Raw genomic sequence first — 26,807 nt, 5'->3', positions numbered from 1 at the left:
ATTTAAATCAATTAATTCTTGGGGTGCCTGGGTATTTCAATCAGTTGAGCCTTCAGTTCAGGTCATGATCCTAGAATCTTGGGATTCAGCCCCACATCAGGCTCCCTGTTCAGTGAGGGATCTACTTCTCCCTATCCCTCTGCCTGCTACTCTGCCTACTTGTGGCCTCTCTCTCTCTGTTAAATAAATAAATAAAATCTTGAAAAAAATTAATTCTTGCTTTTGTCACTCTGAAAGCAGTTCTGATTTATGTAGTTCTTATAAATATTTGTCTCTGGTTATAGAAGCTGATAATATGTTTTGTATTTATTTGATGATACATGAATAGCTTTAAAAATTGAATAACGTTTTAAATGTTTGCATGATATAAAAAACCTTATTTAGTAACATTGTGCATTAACTATCAGGATACACATAGGCAACTTACTTCTTTTGCTTTTTAAAAAAATATATTTATTTATTTTGTGGGGGGAGATAGAGAGTAAGTGATAGAGAGAGGGCATATGAGAAGAGAGAGGAGCAGAGGAAGAGAGAGAAGGAGAGAATCCCAAGAAGACTCCCTGCTGAGCATAGAGCCCAACACAAGGCTCAAACCCAGGACCCCAAGATCATGGCCTCAGCTGAAATCAAGAGTCAGATGCTTAACTGATTGAGCTACCTAGGTGACCCACAGCTTATTTCTTTTGAAATATCCTACCCAGATTATAAAAAAAAATTTTTGAATTTGAAATAGCTAATCTTAACTGGAATTAAGGACATTGTTGCTCATAACGTTATTTGTTCTGTGTGCTGAACATTTACTCCATTTGCTTTTGTGGGTAGTTAATGTACAGAAAAGAATTATTGATAATGTAGGAAGATCAAAAGAAAAAATCAAGACTCCAAATGGGTGGGAGCTGCTATTGAGTTCTCTATAAGCCATCTTGACTGGTATCTCCGCTCATAAAAAGACAGGAAAAATAGACCTGTATGGAGGTAAGTGAAGGTTCTATGTTATTATCACAAAGATCTTATAATATTAAACATAAAGAATAGAATTTATATAAACTGGCATCTTCATCTTCAAATATAGAGCCCAGGGAAATTAGGTGATTTGCTCAAGATTGGAGTGATAATAATGGCAAATTCTAAATCTGATTCATGCCCCTATACTCATTTTCATGGCTACTAAATGTGAGGAAAACAGCTTTCCGTATGTTTTGGTATATAGATATGTTTCCTATACTTAAGGTACTTTATAATGCCTTCATGATTTTTCATTGCAGATATAATGGTTTATCTTCAATTATATAAAAAATAAAAATGCAAACTTCAAATGAATTACTTGATTTAGAAAACATGACATCAATGCTTTCCCTTCAGACAGCTGTGTGCTGGTAAATGTTTAACAACTGGCTGGAGGTTAGCATGGGAGTAGAGCCCTGATTTGTAGTATTTGCTGATTTCTACCATGGCCTATTTCGAGCTACCAATATGAGATCTTCAATGAGAAATTAGGAGTTAAAACACACAATTGATGCTCGTAAGCTAGTACATGTTCAAGCACATCACTGCTTTCAAATCACACATGACAGACTGGGGATCTAATTCAGGGTCTTTTTATCTCACTTAGGTCCTTATTTTTAGTTTATGTACATATATATATATATACACACATACATACAAGCTGGACTCCTGGAGTTCATGTTTTTGTCTGTATTCTCTTTAAACCCAATATTCATTGTTTTGGTAATAGATAATATTTCTCCATATATTCAAAGTATTGTTTTGAGTTACAGATGCTTATTCACAGGAGGTTGTAAACTTTAACATTAATCAGCACCTTTCAGGAGAAGAAAAACAACAACTAAAGAAATCCTCAACAATACAAGCAGCAAGACTTGGGCAAAATCCCAATGTCTTTGATTTTGACTTGAGGTCCTAATAATATGACATACTTCCTTTAGGAACATCCTTTATTCCTATCTCATACTCAAGCTTACTCCTTTAAGGAATGAAATTGTTTTTAAAAAGCAGAAATCTTGAAAAATAAACCACAAACTTCCAGTGTAATGTTTTAACAGAGAATGGAAATATCTTGTATTCATTGCAATTTATCTGAAATACAGTTTACTTAGATTTTCTGTAGTACTCTTAGTCAGAGGTGATTAGCCACCAATGTTAGAGCACCAACAATTGCACTATTAATTGTAATTAGCAAAAGGGAAACACCTGTAATGTGGAGGCAGCCACTCCAAGATTAGACTACACATTCAGGCTGTAACAAAAGACAAATTAAATGAGCATACTATTTATCTTCTGGGAAAATATAGTTGCTGAATTGTTAGATAGCTCCAACTCATGGGAAGTAGAAGCAGTTAGTAACCTTTTGCATGTGTATTTCATTGCTGGCTTTTTACCAATAAATTCCATTGAGGAATTTTCCTTTTCTTTCAGCACAAAGTCAGGCTGGTTGTGCTTAGGACAGTTAGACTATCACACCTTCAGTTTACTATGTCATGCTTTGCACATGATGTATTACCTTTCACTCCAAATATTGATTTGCCACCTTCACCAAATTCTCTTCTTCATTAGCCTTCCTGTATTTAAATGGAGATTATTTTAAATGCTTTCTTAACACTTTTCCTTTCCTCCCACTTTCACATTTATAATTATTCTTTTACAAAAGGACAAAAAATGTATAATGATTATTCTTGGCAACAGGCCTAAGGCGAAACCCTGTTGTATGTAATGTGTAAATTATAATGTATGCAGTTGTAAAGATTGTTTTGTGAAATGCTCATGTTACTGCAGGAATTTAAAATAAGCTGCCAGAGAGTTTGTAATCTCTAGTGGCTAATATTCACTGAAAATCATCTCAAATATTTTGTAACTGAAGGGTTAATGAATAGTTGAAGTTAAATAGAACCACTAACTTTCTGGAAGGCAGGGAGATAAAGGATACAATAGCTGCTCAGCAAGAGTTTAGGGAAATTCAAAACCTCTTCCTTTTTTACTATTATGATGATGCTTATTAGGAATGATTAATTTTCCTGTGGCTTAATGTGAATTGGGAATTAAATAGAGACTGTGTTACCTTGCTGCACTTGCTTCCCCAGTTTTTAAGCTAAACTTGTCGATGGCTTTTCTAACCAAGTGCATTTGAAACAGAATCAATTTTGTCATTTAAATAGGAAACTAAGGAAAAACATTTTTTCAGTTTTTGTTCTGCCACTTTTCAAAAAAAGTTTCCTTTCTAAATTCAGATTGCAAAAATATTCAGTATGCATGTCTCTTGTTGCACTAATTAGTAACCTTGCCAACTGTTAATTTTGATATTTTAATCCAGTTCTGGGAGAGTTCTGGAGAAAAATGAATGTATTTAGATCTTATTTCTACCTCCAAAGTTTCAAAGGAAATTCACAAAAATGCTTAAATGGCATGGTACAAAGTATTCTGGCAAAAAATTATTAAAATTATTAAAAATAATTCTCTTATCCCTCCTTCCATCACTTCCTTCTTCCTTCTTTCCTTCCTTCCTTCCCTCCTAGTTGATGTTTACTTTGTACCAAGAACTATGTTAGAAACAAACATGCGATACATATACAATAAGATACAGTCTCCATCAACAAGAAATTCAGAGTCTAGACAAGTAACTATAGTTTATTTACTTCTAAGTTTTTACAATAGGCAGAGTGGGACAAACTGCTCACTTAACTATGGTGCTGAGATGAATTTAATTTACATTCCTGTGATACCTAAAAGGAGGAAATTGCTGTACACTTTCAGGGAATGTCTTGCTGCTCTGATAATGGAAGGAGTGTTAGAGTAAGGGTCATCACTAGCTCTTTCTGGAGGTGAATGTTACAGTGTTCTCTGTATGTCCCACTGATGGGGTTAAATTGCCAAAAGTGTTTAAGAACTTTAATCTTCCATGATTTTGACCTGGAAATTATTTTTTTCTAAAAAAGGTGAAATAATTAACAAGTTTTTACTGCTTAGGATAATCTTTCAATTGTATTTAGCAATTAATAATGGGAGTATGTTAGTTGAATATATCTTGGAAAAAGTTATCAGTGATGAAAAACTTTCAATTTTAGGGTAGAAATGTTTATTTCTATCTAACTTCTCCTGCCTTGAGGGGGTATTATTTAACAGCATATTTGTTATTGTTTAGGTCTGTTAAGCCAGAAAATAGCATTTCCTCAAAACATAGCATAAATAACACCCAGAAAGTCCGAAGACAATGAGTACATACACTGTGAGATTATTTCACAGAATGCATTTTCTAGTAAAATAATTATAATAATATTAATATAAGAGTAATGGACTAGATGAAGGCATGATACAAAGAAAAAACAAAAACACAGAATAAACATATACACTTATTTCTTATTTATAAATAAAATTCCCTCATCTAAATGTTGAAAAGGTTTTTAAATTTCTTACTCCTTTTCCCTCCCTGTATGTGGGGATACATTTTATGGCATCAAGTATTAAACAGTGAACATTAGAGTTAGTATATGTTCATTTTCTCACAGTAAAACTATGGTTTTCCACATTAAGCTGTAGCAGTACATTTTCTAACCTTGAACTGTGCTGCGGGCTTAGCCCTCTGGAATGTGTACATAAAAGCCTATCCTATTCTTAAAGGCCTGTACAATATTTGAATCCAAAGATAACATAGAGATAAGCTTGTTTCTGGACTGATTAATTTTTCTACTGTCTGCCCTGATTATTTTTCTATTGTCAATGTTTTGTGTATGGAATAAGCTTTGTTTAATTCAAGAACATGAAGTATGATTTGAATTTTTTCCCTCTGACACTAGGAGTTAAAACAGAAGCAAACAAACAAGCAAACAAACAAAACAGCAACTGCTGCAGTAGGATAAATCCCTGCTTCAGAGAAAATGTAAGAAGAAAGGCAGACTTTTTGAGGTTCCTCCTTCTGTAGGTGTGGTTTCCTCATCCTCAAACCACACTGCCAGTTCCACCTCTTGCTGGGAACTCCTCCTGCCTCCCACTGTTCCCAACTCCTTTATAACAAAGAAGATGGATCTTTGAATTATAGTCTGCTGATTGGCATCCTGTTGTTAGGAAACGGAAATGAATGTATTATATTTCATAATAAAAATGCCTCCTACCCATCCTTGAAAAGACATGCACAATGACCTCCCACTTCTCCTTTCTCATTTTCTCCTTTCCTCTGCTCCGTACTGTGAACATTAAGTTATCCTTAATAGTGGTGACTCTGGCCATACACATGGCTGTCTGTGGCCTGACTTAGGGTTCTGTGCATGACTAAGGTTGGGAAAGTGGCCATCTATGGCCAGAATAGGGAACTCTGTCTATTATCAGGATTGGCAGGGTATTCAGTTCACAACTAAATTTCAATATTAAGTCTAGGACTGGGATTAGGGTTTAGGTTGTTGTGAAGTCCTATCAGAGGGAGAAAAGAAAAAAAAAAGTAACCTTTAGGGTATTGACAGTTGAATTATAAGAAAAAGGATCTACCTCAAGGGAAAAAAAAAAAAGGTTTGCCCTTTTTGCAACCTTGTCTTGTTGCTAGTAGGAACTATAGGATCAACTCATCATTAGTGGTATCAAAGAGATTCTCACCTGAAATGGAGACTCACACTACTTGTAGGTGTTATTAATTTCATTTCATTCAGAAAGTGGTAAAACATTCTTGTGGGAATCAAATGTACTTGTGAAGGAATATTAAAAAGCAGACTGTCAGTTATGCAAATTACATTGACTTAATTTTTTTCTATGGTTAAAGACATAAGTTATGATTATGGAGGAAAATACCATGATTTTAGGAGAAGTTTCTCTCTTATAAGGAAGAGGGGAATCTAGAGGAAAATAGGAAAATAATCTTTGCCAGCTCTGGGATTTGGCAATTTTGTTTGCTTGAAGACAGTGAGGTAAAAGGATATTTTTGAGGAGTTAAGTAATGTGATAATGTTTTTGACTTAGAACAGCTTTAAAAAAAGGATAAAATGGCTTCAGGGATACTCCTATTAAAACATTATCAAAGTAATTGTATGATGTCACACACCACTACTTATAAAATAAGAATCTATTTATATTGGAAAATTCTGCTTAAAGAAGTTCACACATTGGCTGCTTCTTTTCCCCTTCTTGCACATTACTGAATTATGGAGGATGTTAGAGAAAAGAATTTCTAATTCCTCTTAATTCCGTCAATCAAATCATCTCAGAACAGAAATGAAACTGAAGCATAGAGAGGTTGCATTTCTCAGAGTCACAAACTGATTTCACAGTACATTGCTGGCCTATCAAAATGTGCTGCCTTGTGGAAACCATGATTTATGGAGAAAAATGACTTTTTGGAAAAGTATATTTTTCTGTAAGCAGGCAGCTCTGTCTCAAGATTTACTTGTTGCATTTGAATCTATCCAAATTTATCTGACTTCAAAATGAAAGTGAGGGAGGGCAGAGAACGTTATGAGACCATCTAGTTAGTCATAAACATGTCCACTGCCATAGAAAACTTAAAACTCTCCATTCCCATTTATTAAATTCTAGCAACTTGTTCATAATCATGCCGCAATCTACAACAAAAAAATTAGAATTGAGTTCTCTATTTCCTGTGAACTGATCTATTCTTTCTTTGATGAAAATTGTAATTATTTCAAAACAGTAAAGAGATGTGGGGCAAAGTTTTTTGTGGTGATAAGAAATGCCTAAAAAATGTTTTCCTGCCAAAGTAAGGGATGGGAAAGGGAAAATAATGAGAATGAAATCTATGTATGTCTAAACATATATTTCAGTTGCCTTAAGAATACTTAGAATTGTGAAATTAAAATATAAAGCTTGAACTCTAGAATTAATGCTTTAGTAGTAAGGACTTCTTGGGATGTAAATGAAGTATGTGGTAGGAGATGGTTGGGAGAGTTGGTAATTCTTTTAGCACTAACATTCAGATGAGAATTCTACTTTTCTGATATGTAAATGACAGAGTATCTCTTTGGATAGAATTTTTTTGACATTCAAAATGATTTCCATGGAAATTTTAAGTATTAATAACTGCAAGCAGAGTAACAATATTCCTTATATTTGTATAGCACCTTAAAAATTGTGGTAAAATACATTCTAGTACAGTATTAACCATTTCAAGTGTACAATGAAGTAGTGCTAGCTATATTCACATTGTTGTCAACAGATTTGTAGAACTTTTCTTTTTTTTAAGATTTTTATTTATTTATTTGACAGACAGAGATCAAAAGTAGGCAGAAAGGCAGGCAGAGAGAGAGAGAGAGAGGGGAGGAAGCAGGCTCCCCGCTGAGCAGAGAGCCCAATGCGCGCCTTGATCCCAAGACCCTGAGATCATGACCTGAGCCGAAGACAGAGGCTTAACCCACTGAGCCACCCCAGTTCCTATTTAGAACTTTTTCATGTTGCAAAACTAAAACTCTATACCTATCGAATAACTCCGCATCCCCCGCCTCCCACCCCTTCCCTGGCCCCAGGAAAACACCTTTCTACTTTCTATTTTCATAAGTTCACTATATATTTACCTCATATATGTAGAATTATACAATATTTGTCTTTTTGTGATTGCCTTATTTCTCACAGCATAATGTCCTCAAGGATCATCCATGTTGCAGTATCAGAATTTTCAAGTTGTACAGCACTTTCAACTTTCCAAACCAGTATTCATATATATTGACCAATTACACACAACTATCAGGTGAGGATAATACTATGACATTATGCACACATTTTGTTCTTTTTTTGGGTAATTTTCCATAGAATCAATCCAGAAACTTAATGTAACTTAAAATATAAGCTAAAATATACAGATGAGAAAGAGGAAAACTGTGCATACTTTGAAGTTAATGAATTATCTGAATTAGACCAGAAATATAACATAGTTCTAATGATCAGATTCATATTTAGTTTACATCTCTAATCTTAAAGTGAGAAAGCACATCTAGAATAGTCATGTAATTTGCTTGAGATCACTTATCTCAATAATGGCAGAACTGGTGAACTAGTTTTCTGTTGTATAACCAATTGCCTCAAATTTAGCAACTCAAAACAACATTAATTTATTATCTCACAGTTCTATATATCAGAAATCTAGAGAGGCTTGAGTGGGTTCTTAGAGTGTTGGAAGGTTGAAATCAAGGGCTGATAGGCTAGGCTCTTAATCTGGAAGATTTTGGTAAGAATCTATTCACATTGAAGTTTTTGGCAGAATGTAGTTCAATTTTAGGGTTTGCATGTCTATTTTCTTGCTGACTGTCAGCCCAGGATTGCACTTGGCTTCTAGAAACTACATGCATTCCTCGATACATGGCTTTTTCTATCCTCAAATCAGGAATGGTATGTTCTGGCACTTCCTTTCTGTTTTTAAAGGATTGGATCCATCTAGATAATCTTCTCCTTGATTAAATCAAGTTGCCTGGTTAGTTAACTTAATCACAAGTGCAAGATCCGTTTTGCCATGTAATTGTAACGACCTCAGCTATAATACATTCACAGTTCTGGTGATTTTGCCTAGAAGTCTCTCAGGATGGAGGGGAATTTTAGAATTCTTCCTACCACAACTGGAATTAGAACTCAGATTTCACTTCTAGTGCTTTCTACTACAAAACACTGAATATCTAAGATTGTTTACATTATTATTTTGTATGATTTGTTAGTATTTGTTCATGCAAAATTTTAAAAAATCAGCAAAAACAAAAACAACAAAAAACAAACAAACAAAAAAACCCTGGCACTTTTGTTTATCAATTGAATGTGTACTTCCAGGCTATATCCCTACCTGTAGAGACTAATGCAATCAGGTTAATAGTGATTGCATTCCTAAAGGTCTTGCTCAACTTCCTAAGCTCTCCTGAGTTGTGATATTAAGGTCATGTTCCTCTATTTTCTGATTGACATTCAAATTTGAAATGTTAACTACTGAGATCATTGTAGTATTATATACAGACTGTGAAAATAACCAATGAGACTTCATTTGCCAGACCTAAAACAAAACAAAACAAAACAAACAAAAACAAAACAGTATTTTGGCTATTTGGAACAGGTTCACTAAAGTGGCCTTTGTGTTAACCATTTAAGAATACCTATAAATGATGATACAAAGTAAAAGTCAGTGGCCTTTCAGAAAAGCAGCAGCAGTTACAGCAGGTTATACTGCAACTTTCCCAAGGCAGTGGAACTTAAAGTATGTCTCCAAGAAACTGATACCTTGAAAATGTTTCACAGTTAAAGGGTTCTAGAGTCAAATACTATGTTTAGCAGACAGTAAAGCAACTCTTCCAGTTGGAATAGAAGACTCATTTAAGAAGTAATTAGAGAAAGGGAAGAAATATATATTTGAGGAGATTGCCTGGCTTAGGCATTTAGACTTTGTTTTATATGCGGTCTGGAAGTATTGAAGGTTCTAGAGCAAAAGATGACATAATTAAAGGAATGTTTCACCAAATTTCACAGGATAGTTTACAAGGAATGAATTATAACAATGAAGTGAACCATTAAAAATAACCTATGGGGATAAAAATATATGTTTATAAAAAAATAAAAATAAATAAATAAATAACCTGGGCATGAAGTGATGAGGGCCGAAATTAGGGAATTAGCAATAGATGGAGATGGAAATCTGCAACACATACTGCAATGCAGCAAAGATATTGGAGACTGAAAACTAAGGGAGAAGAGGGAGGATCAACAATTTTTTTAAGATGTATTTATTCACTTATTTGTCAGAGAGGGAGAGCAGAAGCAGGGAAAGCTGCAGGCAGAACAAACAGAGCAGGCAGAGGGAGAAGCAGACTCCCTGCTGAGCAAGGAGCCTGATGCAGGACTTGATTCCAGGACCCTGGGATCATGACCTGAGTTGAAGGAAGATGCTTAACTGACTGAATCTCCCAGGTGTCTTGAGGGAGGATCAAAATTGCCCTCAAGTTTGTAGTTTCAGCAATCAATAGGAGAGCATGCCTGTACTAATGACAAGATAAGGGAGGATTGGAGAGTGGGATTTGGGGAGGCATATGTTGAATTTGAAATACTAGCAGAATATATCCAAATATGAATGTTAACTTCTTATCCATTCTCTTAATATCAAAGGTTTTGCACAATGATATACTTTTTGAATTCAAGAATGCCTTTCCTTAGGAAAAAAAGTATTTGACAGGGATATGATACACTTTAGAAGGGGAAATGTTTATTTAATTTGATTTACTCTAAGATTTACTAAGGTATATTGATTCCACTGAAGTTAATAGAAATTACACAAGTGGAACAAAAAGAAGCCACTAAGAATTAAAGCCATATGCCAACATTTCTGTTATATAATCTTTATTAATTATATTAAAATCTTTATTAGAATTAATTTAATTTATGACAAAAATTAAACTTGTTTTAAAGGTGCTAAAAACCAGGCCTGGGGCACATTTAATTTAAATAGGGAACAGAGTAAGGTAAATGAAGTATAAAATAGCTTCACCGTCATACTTTCTATCAAATGAGTAGTCAACCCTTAAATTGTCTATTACATCAGATTTCTTTTTTTACTGAAGGAAAAACAGAAACTCACCATTGGCAAGGAAATTAAAGAATATAATTTAAGATAATAGATATAAATAATTCAATTAATCACAATTATAAGATAAATGCATAAACAGATTGATCTACATGATCCCCGATACTGTAATATTTGACCCACTAACAAGTGGTCTTATATTAAAGATAATTTCCATAACTTCCCTAACTCCAATGAAGTGCTGGTGATGATGAGTTTAACATATACAAATTTGAGTTTTGGATTGCCTATAAGAACTGAAAAAGGTATACCTTAGACTATTATGTATCAACTACACTAAAACAAACAAACAACTGAAAAAAAAAGTAAATGATAATGGTATATAAGTGGTCTTGCTTCTGGTTGGTGGGGTTTTTTTGTTGTTGTTGTTTGTTTTTTGTTCTTTGTATATTGATAGCTCCTAGGGAAATGATGAGCCACACTTTAAGTTCCCATGAACCAAGGGCTAGTTGATGCCCAGCTTAACATAAGGACCATTTTATGAGAGTTACCATAGTGACCAGGTTCTAGTTATCAACTTGAACAATTTTATATATGATTAATGTTAATTGCCCATTTTTCATGGATGACTTTATCCCACTTGATGAATTGGTTGCTGCTGCCTTTGATCTGGTGGGGAATACAATCCAGTGCAATAGTTAGACAAATTATCAGTTTGCCAACACTGAGAGAAGATGGATTCAGGTTGCTGTGAGGTCAGACTTTGTTTCTCTTCATAAACACTGAAAGGTCAGGTACAGTTTAACTACTACCGGCATCCTTGAAATGTTGTAATAAATGTCGGTCCTAAGAGATTATTATTAATCTGTGATGCAATTAAAAGTTTTATTGTTCTGGCAAAAAGATTCTTATTTAATTTGAAAAGCACATTTAAATTCAGAGGAGTACTCTCATACCTTCAGCAATTTGCTCAGTTTGTCCCAGAATGTTACAAGTATTTCTTTAAAAGTAGTAAGCCAAGCTCTCATTGGAAAGGATGACGTGACTTGTGATTCCTCACTAAATCATATACTGACTATATGTTTGGTATTAAATATCCTGTAAGCTCATGTCATCACTAATTTATTAATAAGACTTTTATTCTTTGAAAAAACAAAATCACCTTACTCTGTTGCTTATTCCTTGATTCATATACAAATGGCAGCTAACATGAGGGAAAAATAACTCCAACAGTGAAACTGCAAAATCTTAATGAACAAAATATTAGTTACATTATCTATTACCCCATGGAACAGATATTTCTTGGATATATCTTACTGATACCAGAAGACCTGTTGAATTTCCCTCTTAGGAAACCATCAAGTCTATGAAGTTTATAAACTGTGAGGTAATGCTCTGATGATAATCCACTTCAAGTACATAAATATGAAGTAGTGCAGATATATATTTCGAGTTGGTTTATCTTTTATCTCAGGAAGCTGACTTATTTCTTCTAAAGAAGTTTACAGAATAAAGCTAAAATACATATCAGGATAAATTATCTTAAAGAATGACCTAGACTGAAAGAAAATCTTGATTTTTTTATATAATTTCCCTATAAACCACTCATTAATTAGGTGTAATCTAATGTTGACTCTATAATCTGAAACTCTTAAAGATTTACCTGAGTTATTTATTAAAAACTTGGCTTTATTGGGTTGTGTGCCTTGTACCTTAACTTTTGTTTATGGTGTTCAAGGGTGATACAACCACTGAGTCATTTGGGTGGGAAATTTTTTTAAAGCTGTTTTATTTTACAGAGTGCAAATAACTTTGTAATTAAACAGAAAACAAATAATTTCCAACAAGCAATTATCATTCAATCAAAGAGTAATTACATGGTTATTTGTTTCCTGTAAAATAAAGCATTACTGAAATCAGTAACACAGTAAATATTTCAGCAGAGATAGGATGCTGCAATGATGGACCTTTCAGCCTATGCTGATTAAATTGTCATCCAAATAACAATTTTCTCATTGTTTGTTATTTGTTTATTTGTCCTGATTAATATGTAAATATCTGCCTGATGCTAATAAAGCTCTTAAAGATAAGAAGTATAAGAGGATCATACATTATGAATGATCTTTTCCAACTTTCTACAGTGTCCTCCATAGTCTGGCATCATGTTAGGCTTGTGTTCTTTGAAAAAAAATGCAGCATTAAGGAGGGCACAAGATGTGATGAGCCCTGGGTATTATATGCAATTGATGAATTACTGATCACTACATCAGAAACTAATGATGTACTACATATCAGCTAATTGAATTTAAATTTACAAAAATACAGGAACTTGTGCTAGGAGTGCTAGGAGTTTCTTACTAGAGAGGATCATTAGGCCTAAAGATAAAAATAAAACTGTCTTCTTTTTTTTTTAACAAAACTATCTTCTATTAGTATGGAACTTTATTGATTATAAAACAGTTTTAGAAATTTGATTCTAATTAATTTATTCTAGGGATCCAAGTATTCTTTCCAAGAATAGAAACAAAGGCATCTGAATGTGATGTTTGCTCACTGATAACTTTAAGTTTGGATATCAAACTAAAGAGTTAATCAAAATTTTAAACAACAGGTCAGAAACACATCTCTATCACTAGACCATAAACTCCTAAAAAATAGAAGCCATTCTAGGTGTTCACATTATATCAATAAACAAAGAGACCAAAACTGCTACCTTTGTCAAGCTTCCATTTTAATCTCTATAATCCTTATATTTAATACCATGCCAGACAAACAGTGGTTGCGCACCTAGAGCATGTTTGTTTACTGAATGATAAAGTGTTTACTGGATGATTGAATAAGTGATATTGTCACTGCATATGCATAACTCCAGGGACCTTTAGTTCTCAAGTGGTTCTTGTGGTATTAAGTGACATCTACCCTTCTTTAACCTTGTACATAGTGACATCTAAACTTCTTTAATCTTGTACCTAGTCAGATTCAAGTGGATCATATTTTGAAGCTCCTATAATTATTGTGGAGTCCAAGACTTAAAAACGATTATCGGATGATTAAATGATGCAACCAATTTTCTATTCATGTAGTCAGGGAGAATAGAGCAATTTAAGGATATTTGGAAACTGTAGCAACAGTGAAATATATCTTATTAACTGAGTTAATTAACCATTTACTGAGCCCTGATGTGTGTAGATACCATTAGAATTGCTCAGGATGCAGTGACAAACCCAGAGATATAAACAACCTTCTCAGAGCATACGTTCTTGCTGGGAAGACTCAATTAATCGTACCAGCCAACCAACTGAAAAAGATGTTAGGATGGAGAATATGGTCCTATTGGTTTATAACATATGTGGTAAATACTACCAAGCCATTTATTACATAAGCCATGAATTTTCCAATATAGATCTGATGGTGGGAAATTTTGCCAATTTTTTTTTTCAAATCTTGGAATTTAAGGTAGAACCACCTGAGAAATCTTTAATGCCTCTCAAACCTGAGTCAGCTTATTAGAAAAGAGCTACTTCAAATTGTGAGCTTACCTAGAAATTTGGAACAAATTTCAATGTGCACTGTCAACAACTGGCTCATTATATGGAAATATAAGGAACATCAAGCTGCCTAACTCGGGATTCAGTCTGAAAGTGATGCTGAGTATGAAGACAGTGCTGCAATGTTTACATTGGAAAAAGTACAAAGTAATAGGGTAGACTTGAATAAAGTTGGTAGGCTTGTTTTCTGTCAAATGAAAAGACAAAGAACCACTTACTATACAGGTTTGGTGATGATTATTTAACTTCTAATGACTGGATATACATTGATGAACATTGTTCAATAATCTTGGGATCCTTTAGGGCATTTGAAGTAAATAGCTCTTCTCTTATCTCTTCCTTAAAAGTGGAAGCCATAAAACAAGGTAAGGGCAAACAGGATAACAATCCTGAATTAAATAAAATAAGTTATGGCTCAGAATCAAGTAGAAAGAAGCAGGGGAGAGTCAGTTTATAAAATTGAAACACTGAATGAGAAAAACAGAATCTTTCATGCTAGACTGATATACAATATTGATGTAATAAAAGAAAATAACACCAGCACAGTGTGTGAAAAATGAATTGGGTAATGGTATCTCTGTGTAAGATTGCTAGAAGTAGTCTTCATTTAAAAAGCTCTGTTTGTCTTACATTGATGGAGCACTTTGCTACTGTAAAATTGATAGAGTAAGGTTTAACTTAAACTTTTTTTGTGAACCAAAGGTCATTTTTGGAAATGTTCTCTATCTGAGTCTATAGTTTTATGTGGCTTGGGTTATTTAAAATAGTGGTTTAGTATTTTGTCAAAAACCCTATTATTCAGCTTTTAAACTGCATTTTTACAAAAAGCAATGGAAATATCTTGGGGAACTTTAGAAAGTAATATAGGAGACATAATGGATGACTTGAGAAAAAACTTGATCCTAATGTTCAATGACTTAAGTCTCTTCATTGTGGTGACAGTGTCCAAATGATACAAATAATACAGTCAGTACACTGACTGTATTAGAGTCATAGAAGCCAGATACTGACTTTTTATTTTATGGATTAACAATTGTAACTGCAATTCCTGAGCTGCTCATACCACGGTGAAGAATGTGCAAATGGAATAGATCAGGTTAATGCTATAAGTTTAGCCTCAACTCATCAGTTAAAAGCACTAATAAATCAGTGAGAAAAAACAGCCTACATAACAAACAGGGCAGGTTTTGTTAGTACAGCCACTCCAGGGGAGTGCACTGCTGGTGTAAGGACCTATTTTATATTTTTATTTTAGCCAGAGGCTTCCATTGAGGTTAAACAATAACTTTGTTGTTTAACCCTTAAACTGTCCCTGCTCCCCTTCCCCCAGGGGACTTAAAAACAACTTCCAGAAACCAGCTCCAGGTGTGGAGGCCAAGAAAAGGCTGTACCCACCTCAAGTCTAGCCCTGACATAAGTACAGCCATCTTGGCAAAGCAAAACATGGCACCTTGCACTGTAAGAGTGGGTTAGCATAAGAATGGCCATCCTCAGGGCCAGGAAGCCATTCTGAGTGTCCCTAACTGGCCAACACTGTGTGCATGACTTGAGATAAGAGGAACTAGCTAAAACCTGAAAAAACAACTTAATCACCTACCACCAGGGCGGTTAGGTGGTTACGCCACAGGGACCAGATGTTAATGAAAAACAAATAGTTAACTTGCAGAGATCTCAATCCTGCAAGACAGGAGTCTCCCTTGGTTTACAAATGTCCTAGTGATTTACAACAAAGAAGCTGTCTTCTCAATAGCCTAATTTCCAGGGACAAATGGCTCAGTTCCTTGAGGCCTGATGTTGCCCTCCCCACATTAAAACTGAAGGAGGCTGAGGCGGAGGGAAATGTAAATAAAGTTAAATTTCTTCTAAACCTAAATCTCACCTAACTGCCAGAGTGACACCAGGGTGGCGAAAAGCTAAACAAAGTTAAACTCTCAAAGTGTGGTGCAAGAGATGGCTATAGCTATGAAAAAGTGCCTTGAAAATGCTATATAAACCCTTGGCTCTGAGAACTCGGGGTCCTTGTTGAAACCTGCTGCGTTGGGCAGATACTTGGACACCAGCTAGCTGGAAATAAGCCTCGCTGTGTGACTTGCATTATCGAGTGTTCTCTGTCTAATTGAGGGGTGGTTGACTCCATACCCTAACACTGGTTATACAGCCTGGTTTAAAAAGTAGGTAGATTTAAAAAAATCTACTGAGAGTGGGAGCCCTTTGTTCCTGGTGGTCTCCTGGCAGCTGTGGAAATGCTAAAAAAAAAAAAAAAAAAAAAAAAAAAGAATAGGGGTGCCTGGGTGGCTCAGTGGATTAAAGCCTCTGCCTTCGGCTCAGGTCGTGATCCTAGGGTCCTGGGATTGGGCTCTCTGCTTGGCAGGGAGCCTGCTTCCTCCTTCTCTCTCTCTGCCTGCCTCTCTGCCTACTTGTGATCTCTGTTTGTCAAATAAATAATTTTAAAAAAATCTTTAAAAAAATAAAAAAGAAGAATAAAAAATCACATCTTATTCTCCATCTCTTATCTCTTTACCTCTTTACCCCTCTGTGCAGAGAATCATTTTCCATTCTATACTATCTGAATTCTAACTATGTTGGGAAATTTAGTAAAAAGGAAGGTATTGGTCTTCTGGTACTCAATGAAAATAGTCTTTAAAATAAAATTCTATCACTTGGTAATTAAACTAAGTTGAGGAGGCAAATACTGCAACTGATGATATTTCCAAAAGGAGCATGTTTTTAGCCTAATCTTTGTTTTTGTCTGTTTTGTTTTTGTTTTTTTCAACAGTTCCAGGCCTGGCAGGCCTCCTAAGCGTTCTTTGGGAGTGTTGCAGGACAATGCTCGCCTTCTGCCCTATTCAGTCCCCAGCCTTTTATCACCAGGACTTATCACTCCAACAGGTAATAAAACCCATCTGATGATCAGCCTTGTCTGTTCATGCTGCCCAGCATTAGAAACAAACTAATAATGATCTAATTGCCTTGTCCTTTAGAGCCTTTCAAGCTGTACTAAAGGTTACATTATTGAATTTTTAAGTATTCTTGAAAACAGTTTTGTTACTCTAGTGACTCAAATCAAGTGGACATGACTCTTTAAAAAAATGTCATTTCCTTGCAAGAAATCACTTTCAAGGCCTTATTGTATGTGTATTTTTGTATGCTGGAGGCAGGGATGAGGGGCGCTAGACAAACCAACTTTGTCTCAAAGCCTTCTATAGAATACAGAGCATCTATTTACTTATATGTCTCAGTAATGTATATTTTTCTTTCTTTGCAAGGGTTTTAAACATTTGTGTATCTTGTCCAGTTTTAATCTAGGCTAAAAAGCACAAAGAAGATGTACCCTTGGTAGAGAAGCTTTATGATTAGAAAAGAAGAACGTCCAAATGGTCATTGTCTTAAATAATAATTCACTGTGATAAACAGTGCTCCCCTAAAAATAATAGTTTTATACTTTAGAACTGAACCTTTTTATTCTCTACAAAAAAATTAAAAGTGCATGAAATGATTAAAAAAAACCTTACTATTTCTCTAACTGAAATTTAAAAATTATTGCAGTTACTACATAGTAGAAAATGAAAAGGAATTTAATGACAATGAGATCTTTATACCTTTATCCTTACAAAATTTTATAAAGCACCCGCTGTTTTGGGATTTTATGTCTAAAGTAATGAAAAATTATATGAGTAGCAGTCTTTGTCAACAGTAGAAGTAGAGAGAACATATAAACTAATAATTGCACTAAAATATGATACAGACTATAATAAAAGTACATACCAGTTGCTCTAAGATCACAGAGATGTGAACAACTAAGTCAGTTTGGTAAGTTGGGTAATACACAGAGAGATGGAAACTTTGGATCTATGTTTTGTAGACTGAATGTTGAACAGGAGGAGAAACAGTGAAAAACATTCTAGGCATAGAGAAAACTACAGGCAGATAAACACTCATGATAAAGCCTAGTGTGTTAGTGGGAATACCAAGTAAGCCTAGTGTGTTAGGGGGAATAACAATTAAGCTGAAGAGACTACAGAAGCTATTTGAGGTAGGAGATTCATAGGAAATATGTTTAGAATAGAAAGGGTGCAGAAAAGCAAACTTGTGAACTTAGCTTTTTATTTATCAGGTTTAGAAGATTAGGATTTTCCCTGTAGACCAGTGGTTTCTGAAGTGACGTTAAAGGACTTTCCTTACCTGCTGACATGGAATTGTATCTTCCCACCACATGGAATTGGGGAAGAAAACCAGATTCCCCATTTCTTTTTTATTTTATTTATTTTTTATTTTTCAGTGTAACAGTATTCATTGTTTTTTGCACCATACCCAGTGCTCCATGCAATACATGCCCTCCATAATACCCACCACCTGGCTCCCCCAACCTCCCATCCCCAACCCCTTAAAAACCCTCAGGTTGTTTTTCAGAGTCCATAGTCTCTCATGGTTCACCTCCCCTTCCAATTTCCCTCAACTCCCTTCTCCTCTCTAATTTCCCTTGTCCTCCATGCTATTAGTTATGCTCCACAAATAAGTTAAACCATATGACAATTGACTCTCTCTGCTTGACTTATTTCACTCAGCATAATCTCTTCCAGTCCCATCCATGTTGCTACAAAAGTTGGGTATTCATCCTTTCTGATGGAGGCATAATACTCCATAGTGTATATGGACCACATCTTCCTTATCCATTCATCCATTGAAGAGCATCTTTCTTCATTCCTTCCACAATTTGGTGACTGTGGCCATTGCTGCTATAAACATTGGGGTACAGATGGCCCTTCATTTCACTACATTTGTATCTTTGGGGTAAATACCCAGGAGTGCAATTGCAGAGTCATAGGGAAGCTCTATTTTTAATTTCTTGAGGAATCTCCACATTGTTCTCCAAAGTGGCTGCACCAACTTGCATTCCCACCAACAGTGGAAGAGGGTTCCCCTTTCTCCACATCATCTCCAATACATGTTGTTTCCTGTCTTGCTAGTTTTGGCCATTCTACTTCATGTAAGGTGGTATCTCAATGTGGTTTTAATGTGAATCTCCCTAATGGGTAGTGATAATGGACATTTTTTTCATGTGTCTGATAGCCATTTGTATGTCTTCATTGGAGAAGTGTCTGTTCATATCTTCTGCCCATTTTTTGATATTATTGTCTGTTTTGTGTGTGTTGAGTTTGAGGGGTTCTTTATAGATCCTGGATATCAACCTTTTATCTGTACTGTCATTTGCAAATATCTTCTCCCAGATTCCCCATTTCTGCTTCAAAACTTTATATATCCCAGTTCACACAGTATTTTGTTTAATTTTTAAAGGAATGCTATGTGGTGTGCCTGGGTAGCTCAGTATGTTAAGCATCTGCTTTCAGTTTAGGTCATAATCTCAGGGTCCTGAGATTAAGCTCCAGATCAGGGAGCTTGCTTCTCTTTCTCCCTCTGGCCCTCCACATGATCACATTCTCTCTCTATTTCCAGCTATCTATAGATATATATCTATAGATAGCTGGAAATAGAGAGAGAATGTGATAGAATGTGATAGAATGTGATAGAATGTGATAGAATGTGATAGAATGTGATATAGATATAGATATATATCTATAGATAGCTGGAAATAGAGAGAGAATGTGATATAGATATGTATATCTATATCTATATCTATCTATCTATATATATATATATATATCTTTTTAAAAAGATTTTATTTACTTATTTGACAAAAAGAGAGTACAAGTAGGAAGAGCAAAAGGCAGAGGGAGAGGTAGAAGCAGACTACCTCCTGAGCAGGGAGCCCGATGTGGGGCTTGATCCCAGGACCCTGGAATCATGACCCAAGCTGAAGGCAGCTACTTAACCTACTGTGCCACCTGGGCGCCCCAATAAAAACTATAAAAGCTGCTATAGGTAAAAATAATTACTGTTAAGGCTTTGAGGGTGAGGAGATGATTTTTCATTTTTCTTAATTTTTAATTTATTATTTATTTATTTTTAAATTTAATTTTATTGCTTCAGTGTTCCAAATTTCATTATGTATCACACCCAGTGCACCATATAATACATGTCCTCTTTAATACCCACCAGAGGCTCACCAATACCCCCACCCCCCTCCCCTCTAAAACCCTCAGTTTGCTTCTCAGAGTCCACAATCTCTTATGGTTTGTCTCCCCCTCTGATTTCCCCCAATTCACTTTTCCTTTCCTGCTCCTAATGTCCTCAGTGTTATTCCTTATGCTCCAAAAGTAAATGAAATAATATAATAATTGACTTTCTCTGCTTGATTTATTTCACTCAGCATAATCTCCTCCAGTCTTGTCCATGCTGATACAAAAGTTGGATATTCATCCTTACTGATGGCTGAGTAATATTCCATTGTATATATGGGTCACACCTTCTTAATCCATTCATCTGTTGAAGGGCATCTTGGCTCTTTCCACAGTTTGGCTATTATGGCCATTTCCCCTATGAACACTGGAGTACAGATGGCTCTTCTTTTCATTACATCTGTACCATTGGGGCAAATACCCAGCAGTGTAATTACAGGGTCATAGGGTAGTTCTATTTTTTAATTTTTGAGGAATCTCCACACTGGTTTCCAAAGTGGTTGCACCAACTTGCATTCACACCAACAGTGTATAAGGGTTCCTCTTTCTTCACATCCTCTCCAACATTTGTTATTTCCTGTCTTGTGACTGCCATTCTAACTGGTCAGGTGGTATCTCAATGTGGTTTTAATTTGAATTTCCCTGATGGCTAATGATGAACATCTTTTCATATGTTTCTGTAGCCATTTGTATGACTTCCTTGGAGAAGTATCTGTTCAAGTCTTCTGCCCATTTTTTGATATGAATATCTGTTTTTTGGGTGTTGAGTTTGAAGAGTTCCTTATAGATCTTGGATATCAACCCTTTGTCTGTAATACCTTCTCCCATTCCGTGGGTTGCCTCTTTGTTTTGTTGACTGTTTCTTTTGCTGTGCAGAAGATTTTGATTTTGATTAAGTCCCAAAAGTTCTTTTTTGCTTTTGTTTCCTTTGCCTTTGGAGAAGTGTCTTGAAAGAAGTTGCTGTGGCCGATGTTGAAGAGGTTACTGTCTATGTTCTCCTCTAGGATTTTGATGAATTCCTGTGTCACATTGAGGTTCATCATCCATTTTGAGTTTAGCTTTCTGTATGGTGTAAGAGAATGGTCAAGTTTTATTCTTCTATACATAGCTACCCAATTTCCCCAGTGCCATTTATTGAAGAGGCTGTCTTTTTTCCAGAGGATCTTCTTTCCTGCTTTGTTGAAGATTATTTGACCATACAAATGAGGATTCATATCTGGACTCTTTCCTCTGTTCCACCGGTCTCTGTGTCTGTTTTTGTGCCAATACCATGCTGTCTTGGTGATCACAGCTTTGTAGTAAAGCTTGAAATCAGGCAACGTGATGCCCCCAGCTTTGTTTTTCTTTTTCAACATTTCCTTGGTGATTCAGGGTTTCTTCTGGTTCCATACAAATTTTAGGATTATTTGCTCCAGCTCTTTGAAGAATACTGGTGGTATTTTGATCGGAATGGCATTAAAAGTATAGATTGCTCTAGGCAGTATAGACATTTTAACAATGTTTATTCTTCCAATCCAAGAGTATGGAGTGGTCTTCCATCTTTTTGTGTCTTCTTCAATTTCTTTCATGAGTGTTCTGTAGTTCCTCAAGTACAGATCCTTTACCTCTTTTGTTAGGTTTATTCCCAGGCATCTTATGGTTCTTGGTGCTATAGTAAATGGAATCGACTCTCTAATTTCCCTTTCTGTATTTTCATTGTTAGTGTATAAGAAAGCCATTGATTTCTGCACATTGACTTTGTATCCTGCCACGTTGCTGAATTGCTATATGAGTTCTAGTAGTTTGGGGGTGGAGTCTTAGCATTTTTTGTTCTTTATAGATCCTGTATATCAACCTTTTGTCTGTACTGTCATTTGCAAATATTTTCTCCCATTCCGTGGGTTGCCTCTTTGTTTTGTTGACTGTTTCCTTTGCTGTGCAGAAGCTTTTGGTCTTGATGAAGTCCCATGCTCTTAGATCGGAAGAATAAGCATTGTTAAAATGTCTATACTGCCTAGAGCAATCTATACTTTTAATGCCATTCCGATCAAAATCCCACCAGTATTTTTCAAAGAGCTGGAGCAAATAATCCAGAAATTTGTATGGAACTAGAATAGACCCTGAATCACTAAGGAAATGTTGAAAAACAAAAATAAAACTGGGGGCATCACATTACCTGATTTCAAGCTTTACTACAAAGCTGTGATCACCAAGACAGCATGGTACTGGCATAAAAACAGACACATAGACCAGTGGAACAGAGTAGAGAGCCCAGATATGGACCCTCAACTCCATGGTCAAATAATCTTCGACAAAACAGGAAAAAATATACAGTGGAAAAAAGAAAGTCTCTTCAATAAATGGTGCTGGGAAAACTGGACAGCTATATGTAGAAGAATGAAACTCGACCATTCTCTTACATCGTACACAAAGATAAACTCGAAATGGATAAAAGACGTCAAGATTTTATTTAAATTCTAGTTAAGTGTTAGTTTCAGGGGTGGAATTTAGTGATTCCTCTCTTGGATACAACACCCAGTGCTCATTACAATAAGTGCCCTCCTTAATACCTATCATACAGTTACCCCATCCACCTACTCACTTGCCCTCCAACAACTCTCATTTTCTTCCCTATTTTTAAGAGACTCTTATGGTTTGCCTCCATCTGTGTTTTTATCATATTTTTTTATGCACTTAATTTGATCTTCCTTATAGACTTTTGGATATTGTTTTCATTTTTCAAGTGAGAACTTTATGGCTCATTGAGTTTAAATTATTTGCATAAAGTCACAAAACAATTGAATGGCAGAACTGGGTTTCAAACACGGGTCTTTTGAACTCCAGAGTCCATACTCTTTCCTCGACATTATGATGTCTTATACTACAATGTAAAAACCCAGTTTGAAGCTTTCACCTCCTCCTAATATACTTGGCATATATATTTCACTTTCCTTGATGCCTCCTTCCTTGGATTAAGGCCTTGGCCTTCCCTCCTACAACTTTTATTTATCCCAATGAGAGACATCGAAAGAAAAATCCTCAGTTCTTAAGTCTTTGCTTGTGCCCAGAGTGAGATGATAGAAATAGATAAGGTATTAAGTGGGAAAAGGCATGGGGACTTCTGTCTAAAAGATATAAAGTGGAAAAAAAGTTAAATAGGAGCAAGAGGAACATGCCCAGCTCTATAGTAATTCCTCTCCTTAATTTACATGAATTTATTTTACGTGCCCAAGAATATTCTGCTCACCTATAGTCAAATGTAAGAAGAAAAATGTTCTGTAAAACCAAGTAGGAATAATTCTGGTTTTTCATTATTTTTAAGATTAGACATCCCATTTTACTCCTTTATTCATAAATATAATTAAGAATCAATTCTCAATTTAGTTATCAGAATGTTTCACATTTGACATTATACTTACTAAACATTTTAAACCTAAATTCATTAATTTTGTTTAAAAATAATTATGAAGAATTCAGTTGATATATTTAAGTTTTTATTCAAATTCCAGTTGATTTTTTTTTGTTGTTGTTGTTTCAAGATTTTTTTTTTTTTTTTTTTTTTTTTTTTTTTTTTTTTTGAGAGAGAGAGAGAGCTTGAGTGGCAGGAGCAACAGAGCAGGAGGGAGAGAGAGAAGCTCTCAAACAGACTTGACACCGAGCGTGGAGCCCAACTCAGGGCTTGATCCCATGACCCTGAGATTGCAACCTGAGCCCAAATTAAGAGCTGACAGCTATATGACAGCTGACTGAACCACCCAAGCACCCCTCAAGTTTTTATTTAAATTCCATGTAGTTACATATAATATAATATCAGTTTCAGGTGTAGAATTTAGTGATTCTTCACTTATATACTACACCCTTTGTTTATCACACCCAGTTGATTTTTTAATATGGTCTATATGATTTGAGTTTTGTCCATTATTCTACCAAATGATTATTGAAATGTTTTATGTTTTATGGTACTATTTGGTTTCAGGTGATGGTGTCTCAAATATATATATATATATATATATATATATATATATATATAAAACAAAATTTGATATATTTATCAAATTTTGTTCAAATATATATTTGTTCACAAATATATTTTGTTCCAATATATATATTTGAACAGAAAAAGATAATGTTATACAGCTGTGTGTATAATTTTACATACAACTGACTAATTATTGGAAAGTTTTTGCTAGTACCTCCTGCTCCTGAGTCATATATGAGAAGAAGCCCCTCTGAACTCTTCTAAATTTGCCTAAGTAAAAGAACTTGTTCTAACTTTTTTTAAATATTTAAATTCAATTTGCCAACACTTAACACATCATTAGTTTCATATGTAGTATTCAACAATTTCTCAGTTGCATATAACACCCAATGCTCATCACATCATATGCCCTCCTTAATGCCCATCACCCAGTTACCCCAACCCCCCCACCCATCTCCCTTTCAGCAATCCTCAATTTGTTTCTCAGAGTTAAAAGTCGCTTATGGTTTGTTTCCCTCTCTGATTTCCTCCCATTCAGTTTTTCCCTCCCTTGCCTTATGGTCCTCTGTACTGGTACTTATAGTCCACATATAAATGCAACCATATGGTAATTGTCTTTCTCTGACCTATTTCACTTAACATGATACCCTTGAGTTCCATCCACTTTGATGTAAATGGTAAGTATTCTTCCTTTCTTAAGACAGAATAATATTCGTGTGTGTGTGTGTGTGTGTGTGTGTGTGTGCATGTAAAATATCTTCCATAGACATTCATCTGATGAGGGACATTCAACTCCTTCTACAGTTTGGCTATTTGGTCATTGCTGTTATGAACATTGGGGTCAGGTGACCCTTTGTTTTACTACATCTGTATCTTTGGGGTGAATTCCTAGTGGTGCAGTTGCTGGGTTGTAGGAAACTATTTTTAACTTCTTGACGAAATTCCATACTGTTTTCCAGAGTGGCTATACCAGCTTGCATTCCCACCAACAATGTAAGAGGGTCTCCTTCTGCTAAATCCTTACCAACATTTACTGTTTTCTGCCTTGTTAATTCTAGCCATTCTGACTGGTGTAGGTTGGTATCTCATTGCGATTTTTATTTTTATTTCCCTGATGATAAGTGATGTTGAGCACTTTTTTCATGTATCTGTTGGCCACTTGGATGTCTTCTCTGTAGAAATATCTGTACTGGCACAAAAATAGACACATAGATCAGTGGAATGGAATAGAGAGCCTGGAAATGAACTCTCAACTCTATGGTCAACTAAACTTTGACAAAGCAGGGAAGAATATCCAAGGGAGAAAAGACAGTCTCTTCAACACACGGTGGCATGTGACTGTCTTTCATCTGTATCCTTGGGGTAAATACCCAGTAGTGCAATTGCCGGGTCATAGGGTAACTCTATTTTCTTTCTTTTTTTTTTTTTTAAGATTTTATTTATTTATTTGACAGAGAGACAGAGAGAATGAGAGAGAGAGCATGAGTGGAGAAAGATCAGTGGGAGAAGCAGACTCCCTGCTGAGCAAGGAGCCTGAAGTGGGACTCGATCCTGGGACTCCAGGATCATGACCTCAGCCAAAAGCAGTTGCTTAACCAACTGAGCCACCCAGGTGCCCTCTATTTTTATTTCTTAAGGATTCTCCATACTGTTTTCCAGAATGGCTGCACCAACTTGCATTCCCACCAACAGTTTAAGAGTGTTCCCTTTGTCCACATCCTCACTAACATTTGCTGTTTTGTTGTCTTATTAATTTTGGCTATTCTAACTAGTGTAAGGTAGTATCTTGTTTTTGTTTTGATTTGTATTTCTCTGATGGCTAGTGATGTTGAACATTCCTTCATGTGTCTGTAGTCATTCATATGTATTCTTTAGAGAAATATCTGTTCCTATCTTCTGCCTATTTCTTGACTGGACTGGATTTTGGGTGTTGAGTGTGATAAGTTCTTTATTGAACTTGGATACTAGCCCATCATCAGATATGTCATTTGTTAATAACTTCTTCCATTCAGTAGGTTGTCTTTTAGTTTTGCTGACTGTTTCCTTTGCTGTGCAGTGTTTTATATTGATTAAGTCCTAATAGTTCATTTTTGCTTTTGTTTCATTTGCCTTTGGACATGTATCTAACAAGAAGCTGCTGTGGCTGAGGTCGAAGAGGTTGTTATCTGTATTCTTCTCTAAGATTTTGATGGATTCCTGTCTCACATTTAGGTCTTTTGGCCATTTTGAATTTGTCTTTGTCTTAGTGAAAAGGAATGATCCATTTTCATTCTTCTGCATGTGTCTGTCCAATTTTCCCACCACAATTTATTGAAGAGACTGTTATTTTTCCATTGACTATTCTTTCCTGTTTTGTTGATGATTAGTTGACCATAGACTTGAGGGTCCGTTTCTGGATTCTTTATTCTGTTCCATTGATCCATGTGTCTGTTTTTGTGCAAGTACTGTGCTGTCTTGATGATCACAGCTTTGAAACAGAGCTTAAACTCGGGCATTGTGATACCTCCAGCATTGGCTTTCTTTTTCAACATTCCGCTGGCTATTTGAGGTCTTTCCTGGTTCCACACAAATTTTAGGATTATTTGTTCCAGCTCTGTGAAAAATGTCGATGTTATTTTGATAGGGATTGCATTGAGTTTATAGATTGCTCTGGGTTGCAAAAACATTTTAACAATATTTACTCTTCCAATCCATGAGCCTGTAATGTTTTTCTATCTCTTTGTGTC

General features: G+C 35.4%; 1 protein-coding gene across 5 annotated transcripts in view; it reads left to right on the top strand.

Annotated features, from left to right (window-relative positions):
- DACH2 (dachshund family transcription factor 2) overlaps positions 1-26,807 on the top strand; it is a 904,655-nt gene that overhangs the window by 464,608 nt on the left and 413,240 nt on the right. For all 5 annotated transcript variants that reach the window (XM_082715963.1, XM_082715964.1, XM_082715965.1 and 2 more), the window contains one exon: positions 16,823-16,935. In XM_082715963.1, the coding sequence (XP_082572089.1) occupies positions 16,823-16,935 (113 nt within the window). The remainder of the gene's footprint in view (positions 1-16,822; positions 16,936-26,807) is intronic.

The sequence above is a fragment of the Mustela nivalis genome (genome assembly GCF_964662115.1).
Source record: "Mustela nivalis genome assembly, chromosome: X".
Taxonomy (NCBI): domain Eukaryota; kingdom Metazoa; phylum Chordata; class Mammalia; order Carnivora; family Mustelidae; genus Mustela; species Mustela nivalis.
Note: the sequence above shows the minus strand (reverse complement) of the source record. Positions and strands in the feature narration are given on the sequence as shown.